Source organism: Saccostrea echinata, unplaced genomic scaffold, assembly GCF_033153115.1.
Source record: "Saccostrea echinata isolate AGI-Se365-2 ecotype Australia unplaced genomic scaffold, CSIRO_AGI_Sech_v1 ptg000042l, whole genome shotgun sequence".
Taxonomy (NCBI): domain Eukaryota; kingdom Metazoa; phylum Mollusca; class Bivalvia; order Ostreida; family Ostreidae; genus Saccostrea; species Saccostrea echinata.
In genome coordinates, this window is record NW_026889791.1 from 1,692,676 (window position 1) to 1,703,093 (window position 10,418).

General features: G+C 34.9%; 1 protein-coding gene across 2 annotated transcripts; it reads left to right on the top strand.

Annotated features, from left to right (window-relative positions):
- On the top strand, positions 1-10,153 carry LOC133201142 (zinc finger protein OZF-like). Of its 2 annotated transcripts, XM_061336924.1 has the most exons (4): positions 1-50; positions 1,793-1,887; positions 2,919-2,992; positions 7,970-10,153. In XM_061336924.1, the coding sequence occupies exons 2-4, from the start codon at positions 1,815-1,817 to the stop codon at positions 9,173-9,175; spliced, it is 1,353 nt and encodes a 450-aa protein (XP_061192908.1). In that variant the 5' UTR covers positions 1-50; positions 1,793-1,814; the 3' UTR covers positions 9,176-10,153. The 2 variants fall into 2 exon arrangements, with proteins under 2 accessions (XP_061192908.1, XP_061192909.1); XM_061336925.1 differs by lacking the exon at positions 1-50 and having other exon boundaries at positions 1,759-1,887.
- The last annotated feature ends 265 nt before the right edge of the window (positions 10,154-10,418 follow it).

Below are 10,418 nucleotides of genomic sequence, written 5' to 3' on the forward strand. Positions count from 1 at the left end.
AAGGGTGTACACTACAAAGTGTTTTTCTTCAGCTCGAGTAGGCAAAGCAGGTAATATCACTCTAATCAACAAATTTTAATGACTCTTGTACTAGATGTTATTACAAGGAATAATGATATTTGATATCTGAAATGAAAATCCAGCTGAATATTGAAGCTTCTGTCTGCATCCACATCTACTGCCAGCAGATCTGGTACAACCACTAGATTTAGCTACGTAGCTTGAATTACCTACATAGTTTTATTTACTTACCTGAAGTAGTTTTATTTAGCTACTAAATCAATCTTATTTCTTAAATTAGCTTTTTCCCCAGAAAGTGCAGAAAATTGCACTTTGATGCAGTGATAATCTTCACCTTTGAACTCAACTGAAAACAATTCATAAAAAAAATCACTCTTTGGGATGTGTCTTTTTCTGTGCAATTGCAATCCAAGTTCTAACTTAAACGTTTTGGGGCTATATACAAGTTTATTTGTGTCTATTGAAATAAAAAGCACAATTGTGAAAAGTTGCCTTGAAATAGTTAAATAAAGCTACCAGAGGTCAGTAAATAAAGCTACGGTAGGTAATTTTAGCTACATAGCTAAATGTACCGATTGTACCGGACCTGGCCAGTACTGGTATAGTCCAACATTCCATCAAACTGATCATAATACGCTGGCATATGTTAAATCACAGACGTGAATTTTCATCAATAAGTTGCAAATAAATTTAAGTCCTAGATTCCTAGATCATAAATTCTTTGGCCTAGCTGGCTATTTATATATGTATGTGTGGGGATAGAATTCTGAATCTGTGGGCTTTCTTTGCAACTTTTTGATAACTTTTTGGTTAAATGAGCAAACACATGAAATTTTTATATCCATTTTTTTTTTTCATGGATACATTAACATAATGATGCAAAAAAGAAATGTACCAAGAATCAACAGTCAAGCTGGTAAGTGCTAAAGTAGCTGCAGAACTCATGTATCTCTCTGCTTGAGAAAATTCTGACAGATAGAGCAGAGAGCTACAGATCCAAGCGTTGTTAAAACCTTCCATTTACGCCGCTGCTTTTTTGTTGCTCAGTTCGGTTTATTTTTTTTTTTGTATTTTATGACTTCACACTTTAAGAATGGTATCCAATAATTAACCATATATTTTACTCCTATTCTTCATACTTTATTTACCTTTCAATGGCCCCAATCAGCCCGGCCTTTATGGCTTTGGAATGTCGGTTTAAAAAATTCTCATTCCAAAGTCCATGTTTGGGGTCGTGCAAAAAAAGACTTTCAAAGAACATAACACTTGTGGAGAAAATGTAAATAAAAAATTCAGGAGGTTCAAATATCATGTATATTATCTATAAAGAAGACATTATCTATGTATAAATAATTTATAGGTCATTTATTTGGAGGTGAGTATTTTTTTAAAACACATTTTATGAATTGATATATTAAGAAATACGAAACTAAAACCACTCTCATTTTTTAAATCCTTAAATACCCATACACCCTTAAACCAGAATAAGGAATATATTTCCAATTAAAGAACTTTAAAGACCTTAAAGAACTTTGTTACCTACATCCAATCTGGGGATTATCTAACTGGATCAGATTACTGTGTGCTGTAGTGCGTTTTGACATGTTATATGCTTATTTTTGCTAGAGAAACTGTTCATTGCAATGTTATGTAAATTACCCCTTGCTTCAGCTGGGTGTACCAAAATTTACACCTGGCTTGCTAACCAATCAAATCTCATGTTACAAGCTATAAGGGAAATAATGTAAATTATTCCTTTATTCTCTTACAGGATTTTAAGCTATAATTAGATCATGTCAGAGTTTAAGACGTCACCAATATCCAGTTCAACAGATCCAGATTCAGAAATGAAAGAAGAGTCTACTGGTATATATATACAGTCAAAACTCGTTATTTCGAACTTGATGGGACCAAGAAAAAATGTCAAGATATCTGAGGGTTCGAGATATCGAGGGTAAAATACTTAAGAAAGATGTGGTTAGGACCTCGCAATCATTCGACATATCCATGGTATTCGAGATATTCGTGTTAGAGATACTGAAGTTCAACTTTACATATAAATAACAAAAATTCTTTGTATTAAAATACATTGTATTATCAAAGTAATTCATGTATATACTAACTTAATGCATGCATTCCAAGGCTGTAGTTCATATATTCATAATCATGAGTACAAGTCAAACTGCTTCAAGCTTGGCCTGCTTCAGAGACAGTTGATGAGCCGGAAAAATAAACGTCCATCTACATGAGAGTTTAAAGTAAAATTCAACATTCTTGGAGTTCTTTACAGTGTCAGGGATGTGTAGAATATTATTTGACCATGTGTCAAAGGTCAAGCTCTAAGATCCCTGGAGTCGTTATCAGTGTAATGTATGTACTATGTGTCAAATAGTATTTGACCTTGTACATGTAGTGTCAAATTTGCCTCAGAGGTTGTAGGTAGAGCTGTTATTCATGATTGATAAACTCAGTATATCAAGTTGCAAAAATATTGATATTTTAGTACATCTTTCTTAATAACCATGTAACTTTTTTTCTTTTTTTTTTTTACAAATTCCTTCAAAACAAGGATAAAACACTAAAAGTCATATGGTGGGATGTTTTGTTGTTTTTTCTAGTTCTAATTTATTAAAAATGAGCAAACAAAAATTGCACAAGAAATATTTATTTGAACAACTTCAAAATGTAATGAGGTGAAAGAATAATTTTAAAAAGAAATAATGGACTCATGGATCAGTCATATAGAGTTTTAATTTAAATAAAGACAACAGATCCATGGTCAGTAAATGAATGTAAAACTTGCCAAAAAAAACACAAAAAACAAAAAAAAAAAAAACAAAAAAAAAAAAACTCAAGAAATTCAGGAAATTAATACAGATTATATGTTTTGATTGTAGAAAAGAAGCAGACATTTGGGAATTCTGACTGTGGAACTGAGGAAGAAGAAAATATACAGCAGGAAATACAGAAGGTAAGTAAAGATTATGGTAACACTGTTCTATAGTGTCTCAAAAACACATTACTGTCTCTCTGCCCTGTCCTCTGTCAAATCTGCTCAACTGAGAATCTCATGTTAGAGCAAACGAGAATCTGTTCACCTGAGCTTCTCAAGTTAGAACAAACGAATCTGCTCACATGAGCCACTCATATTAGAATAAACCTGAACCCCAGATGCTATTTAAGGTCATATGAAACCCAAAATCTAATGAAAGATGAGTTTTTATCGCAGCTTCTTATATTTTGCTGATTGTGTATTCAAATTTGTTACATGATAAACATGATAAAACATGAAAAAATTAGACTTAAATTATGTTTATAGCTGATAAGACAGTATTTCCAGAACATTTAATTCTGTGGATTTCCAAAGAAATGTATTGCACAGAATTCCATAATAAAATCTTGAATATTGTTACAGAATTCCTTTTTTTTAGGTCACTGACCTATTGCTATCTGATTTCGTCCGTCGGTGTGCATCTTGCGTCATGAGTCATGCGTTATTATTTGAACATTAACAGCTTCTCTGGAACCACTGAACCAATTTCAACCAAATTTGGCATATAGCATCTTTGCGAGAAGGGGAGTAAAAATTATGAAATCCATGACCCCTACCACCCTGGGGCCTGAGGGGTGGGGCTAAAACCATCAAAATTAATGCAATCTTTAAAAATCTTCTTCTTTAATCCTGGAAATCAAGCAGGCAAACTGTTGGCATGAACTTTAAAAAGCCTCTTCTCTGCTCCTGGATATTATGCAAACAAAATAAATGCATAGTTATGATGATAAAAGGTGGCTCTTCCAAAATTGTGAATTTCATGGCCTCAGGGTCAGGGGTTCTGGTTAGGGCAGGGCAGGGCTCGACATTAACGCTTGTCCGCTTGCCCGGTACCAGTGAAAAAAAATTACGGACAAGTGAATATTGCTGGGCACTTGTCCGATTGGACAAGTGTATTTTAATGTAAAGGAGTCTCTAAATAATAATAAGAACGACTGTGAAAGATAATCGGTAGTTTCAAGACGGAAGCTGTACATAAAAACCGGACTTCGATCCCGATAGGGATCGCTACTAATTGAGTTCACATTGATTCGGGATCGAAGTTCACTAATTGCATACTACTGAAAAGGCATGGAACGTACGAACTTAACGAAGTTTGGTTCACTTGTGGACATTTATGTTGTTGTCAGGACAGAAAGCCTAGATAAAATTTCGTTTTATGTGTTTGTTGTAAATATCAATGACATCACGAATCGATCAAGCACATGTCATGTGTAATGGACTTTATTTTAGTTTTCAAGTTGACAGTATTAGATCTTTATTGGAAAATTTTCGGACAAGTGAAGTTGAAGTTCGGACAAGTAAATGCCTTGGTCACTTGTCCGAATGGACAAGTAAGATAAAAAGTTAATGTCGAGCCCTGCAGGGCTCTGTTGAATATATAGTGAAAAAGCATGATTTCTTTAAAAATCTTCTCTGATCCAGGGCAAACAAACTGAATGAATTGTTATGATGAGTAAGGGTGCCTCTTCCTATATTGTGAATTTCATGGCCCCTGGTCAGGGGTTCTGGTGTTAGTGCGGGGCTTTAATGATTACATAGTAAAAAAGCAATAATTCTTTGACAATCTTCTCCTTTTCTCTTGGGTAGTAAGCCAATGAACTAAGATTATAGTTATGATATGTAAGGATGCCTCTTCCAAAATTGTGAAATTCATGGTCTTAGGGTCAGGGCTTCTGGTGTTAGGGCGGGGCACTGTTGAATATATGGTGAAAATGCATTACCTCTTTGAAAATCTTCTTCTTTGATCCTGGGTATTTAGCAAACAAATATGATGAGTAAGGGTGCCTCTTCCAAAAATGTGAATTTCATGGCCTCTGGGTCAGGGGTTCTGGTGTTAAGGTGTTTAGGTGGGGCTCCAGCGATCACATAGTAAAATGCAATAATTTTTTGAAAAATCTTCGCCTTTTCTCCTGGGTATTAAGCCGATGAACTAAGAGTATAGTTATGATATGTAAGGGTGCCTCTTCCAAAATTGGGAATTTTATGGCCCCTGGGTCAGGGTTCTGGTGTTAAGGCAGGGCTCTAATGATTACATAGTGAAAATGCATTAAATCTTTGATAATCCTCTGCTCTCTTTCTGGGTATTAAGTAAGCTTACTAAATTTAAAGTTATGATGAGCAAATGTGCCTCTTTCGAAATTGTGAATTTCATGGCCTCTGGTTTAAAACATGAACCCAATTGTGGCAAAGTTGTTGCATGATACTCAGGTGACCTAAAAGGCCTGTGGGCCTCTTGTTTTGAAAAGTCATGTAATTCCAAATTAGCCTTGAGAAGGGGTGGATCATTGCTTGAATAAAAATAAGAAAACATTTGGAGTTCCATAGAATGTCATGGAATTGCATGAAAAATATATTTTTTTTGGAAATCTCTGATTCAGAAATAAAAAAAACAATGAGAATTCTGAATGAAGATATGATCTATGTTTTTTTGTAAAACCTCAAAATAAGTATGTGCTTAATAATGTGTTTTTGAGACACTTAATCAAGTACGTTTTTAGCTCACCTGAGCTGAAAGCTTAAAGTGACAGTACGGCGCATCTCATCTAAAAACTGACCAGATAAAATTTTCCGACAAGATTTGGAATTTTTTTACTACTCATAAATGTATAAACTTTCAGAAAATTACAACTTTTACAATTAAATAATTTGGATTATTTCATTAAAATTAATAGCTATTTATGGGACGTAAATATATACATCGCAATGTGTTCGAGGTTCCACATTCCATGCTTTGCACGCATGCGTAGTTTTCATAAACAAGACGGCATGGTTAGAGAGGGAATCCCGGTAGGCCTGCTACATTGACAAAGTCAACTAAAAATAAAAAGAAACTGAAAATAGAACTTGAAAAAGCAACTTTCCTGACTAAAACTTAGTTTGGGGATTAATAAAATCGCTGGATAAGGAAGAAACGGGAACTCGGCGACACTCAAGCAGGGCTCTCGAAGGTTCTATTCGATAGGTTTGTTGATACTTGTTATCATTTCTCATTTTTCCGTCGCTTTCAAAGAAAAAAAAAATAGTGTAAACTCAACATAAAAAATACATCTTTGACTTATAAACATTGTTGCCATTTGAAATGCTATTTTTTTTAACTATGCAGAAAAATATTTTGTTTGACATTTGCCGCGATAACGTATGATTAGTTGGTTTTTCCTTTCTCGGACCCCAATACACAAAACGTCAACATTTGTACTTTTAATTCTGTTAAATTCGCCTGAATACAGACTAAAATCTTTACGATTATTATTTTAGATTATTTTATTAGAAAGTTATGATAATTTGTGTTTTTGAAAATTGCTTTCACCTAATATTCATTATAACTGTAAACTCTACAGTGTAGGCACGTGCCGTTTTGGAATTCACGTGTACAAATATTGCTCCAGTTCGTACGACCCTTGATTTTCCGGCAGATTCTAATTACGTTAATTTTGTTTGTGTAGAGAATATTTCTGTTTCTCAAACTGCTTACATCAACTTTATACCTTATTTCTTAATGACATATTGGGTAAATTTGGATGAAAAAGCACACATTTTGCAGCCGTACTGTCGCTTTAAGAGAGCTTTACTGATCACCTGTTGTGTGTTGTCCATCTGTCTGTCCGTCAGTCTGTAAACTTCTCACATTTTCAACTTCTTCTTAAGAACTACTGGGCCAATTCTAACCAAAGTTGGTACAAAGCATCCTTGTATGAAGGGGAGTTTAAATTATTAAAAGGAAGGGGCAATCCCCCTTACAAGGAAAGACAATCAAGATGTGACAAAAATAGGGTGGGGTCATTAAAAAATCTTCTTCTCAAGAACCATTGGGCCAGAAAAGCTGAAACTTATATGGAAGCATCTTGGGGTAGCGTGGTTTCTAAATTGTTCAAATTATGACCTCCAGGTGTAGGGTTAGGCCACAATATTTTTACACTGAAATATATAGGGAAAATCTTTAAAAATATTCTTCTCAATTACCACAGTGCCAAAATATCTGAAACTTATATGGAAGCATCCTGGGGTAGATTCTAAATTGTTCAAATCATGACTCCCAGGGCAAGGGTGGGGCTACAGTAGGGAATCAAAGTTTTACATTGAAATATATAGGACAAAATAGAAATGAGGACCCGAGACCTGGCCAAAGAGGTGACCTGACCTGACCGAGGCAGCGTACAGGTCAGGTCACCTCTTGGGCCAGGTCTCGGGTCCTTATTTCACCATGTTGACCTCATAAGGGTAGGGCTGTCACGGTTCCAAAATTTTTCGGGTCGGGTCGGTTCTGTAAATTTTCGGTTCGGTTTCGGGTTTTTCGGGTCGGGTATTTACATCTATTTTAAACCTTAATTTCATGAATTTAACTTGAAAAATCTTAATTTGTTACATAAAATTTACATTGGAAACAAGTCTTAACCATGCGAACGTCTAGACATCGGTGACTTGGCCTACTATTAGCCACAACCTGACCATTTCTGTTCGTTTTGATAATTATCTAATACTTCCGTGACAGGTGTTTTGTCATGGAATGAAGTAGATTTCAGTTGTGATGTTTATTTATCACTGTTATCGTCATCATTCCTTTGATTTCGACGCCATTTTTTGTATTGAACAGACTCTAATATATAAACCAGACCCGAACCGAAATCTGGAAAAATGGAACCGGAACCGAACCGAACAACTTGGACCGCGGTTCTCGGTTATTTCGGGTACTCGTGACAGCCCTACATAAGGGGTAATTAATTGTATACTATTTCCATGCTCACATTTACAAACAATTGATTCATAGATGTAGAATTCTAGTTTTCTCCATTCTATGAATTTCTATTTCTGTGAAATTTTGTGTTATTTATCTTTAATATCACTAGACAAGTAATTTGATATAGCATTAAAACTGATTCTTTGTCACCTTTACAGAAAGAAAAGGCAGATTTTGCATCCAGATCACAAAGTCAAAGTCATGCTGAAAAGTTAAACAACTATAGCGAAAATGAAAATCAACTGGAGAATATCGAAGGACATAACAATACTCGTGCAAGTAAAAAGCCCCATGAATGTGACATCTGCGGGAAAACATTTACTCGTCCACGTGAGTTACGGAGACACATGAGGACACATACAGGTGATAAACCTTATAAATGTGATGAGTGTGGTAAGGCATTCAGTCATTCACATCACTTAAAGAGACACATGAGGATACATACAGGTGATAAACCATTTCAATGTGATGTGTGTTGTAAGGTATTCAACCGAGTAGAGAACTTACAAGTACACACAAGGATACACACGGGTGAAAAACCTTATGAATGTGATGTGTGTGAGAAGGCATTCTCTGAATTACGTAAATTACAGGCACACAAGAGGATACATACAGGTGATAAACCTTATAAATATGATGTGTATGAAAAGGCAGCTTTTTCAGCCATTTCACATACTGAAAGCAATGCTGGAGAGTTAAACAACTATAGCTCTTATGACAATCAAACAGAAAATTTAAAAATCCACATCAGTACTCGTGTAAGTAAAAAGTCCCATGAATGTAGCATCTGCGGGAAAATTTTCAAACATTCATATTACTTTCAAAGACACATTAGGATGCATACAAGTGATAATCCTAATAAATGTGATGTGTGTGGGAAGACATTCAAAAGATCAGGTACCTTACAGATTCATGTTAGAATACACACAGGTGATAAACCTTTTAAATGTGATGTGTGTGGGAAGGCATTCAGCCAGTCTGGTAACTTACAGACACACATACGGACACATACAGGTGATAAACCTCATATATGTGATGTATGTGGAAAATCATTCCAGCATTTTAGTAACTTCCGTAGGCATATTAGGACACATACAGGTGACAGACCTTATATATGTGGTTTGTGTCAGAGAGCATTTTGTGAAAAATCGGATTTAAATAAACACATGAGGACACACACAGGTGAGAACATTTATAAATGTGATGTGTGTGAAAGGGCATTCAAACAATTAGGTAATTTACAGACTCACATGCTGATACATACAGGTGAGAAACCTTATAAATGTTATGTATGTGGGAAGGCATTTAACCGATCCAGTAACTTACGGGTACACATGAGGATACACTCAGGTGACAAACGTTAGGAATGGGATGTATGTGGGAAGGCATTCTCTGTATCAGTGACTTTAAAGAAACACATGAGGTGAAAAACCTTAAAAATTTAATGTGTTTGGGACTACATTCAACTGTTTAAATACCTTATACAGACAGTAAGATTCCTAATGCTGATGAACCTTATTAATATGATGATGTATGTATGTATGTGGAATGACATTCAGCCAATCAAGACAATTGCGGATGCACATGAGGACATACAGGTTATAAGATGTTATCTGTGTCAGAGAATTTTTAGAAATAAAAAATCAGATTTTATAAGTATATTTGAAAAGAACAATCTAGATATAGTGTAAATGACATTTTTTTCTATTCAAACACCAAATTTTATTAAACAGGAGGGGGCATATAGTCAGCCATAAAACATTCCAATTGCAAGACACAGTAGCGGACTTTGGATAAATGTGACATTTGTGGGAGGGATTTTGGACAATTGTGACATTTGTTGGAGGGACTTTGGTTAAATCTGACATATATGGGAGGGACTTTGGATAAATGTTACTTATGTGAGAAGGACTTTGGATAAATGTGAGATTTGTGAGATGGACTTTAGATAAACCTGACATAGGTGGGAGGGACTTTGGATAAATCTGACATAGGTGGGAGGGACTTTGGATAAATTGTACATACATGTAGGTGGGAGGGACTTTGGATAAACATTATAAATGTTACATTTGTGGGAGGGACTTTGTATAAATCTGACATATATGTGGGAGGGACTTTGAGTAAATGTTACGTGTGGGAGGGACTTTGAGTAAATGTTACGTGTTGGAGGGTTTTATTAAATCAAGCTACGTACTGAGATGGGTGACGAACCTCATTAATGTGATATGTATGGAAAAAAAATTCAGTGAGAAAAACAGAATAGTCATCAGGTGATTTATATTGCTGAAAACCAGATAGATAAGATGTTTGTCACTTTTGCTGAAAAAAATTTACTTTGAAAAAAAATCACACGATGGCACCATCATGTAAAAATCTTTAAATTGTGATCTGTGTCACTGTTGAATTAATCTATATTCAATTATTACCTTTATTATTCTGTATTTTAACGTATATATGTATTCTGATTGTTTTTATTTTTTTTGAATTTATCAAGTTAGAGGTACTTAAATCTTTTTATCTGGTGTCTAAATTGTTTAAGTCCAGGATTGTTTTAGTTGCTCTTCAATAGAACACTTTGAATTTGTTTCTTAAGAATTTCTGTATATT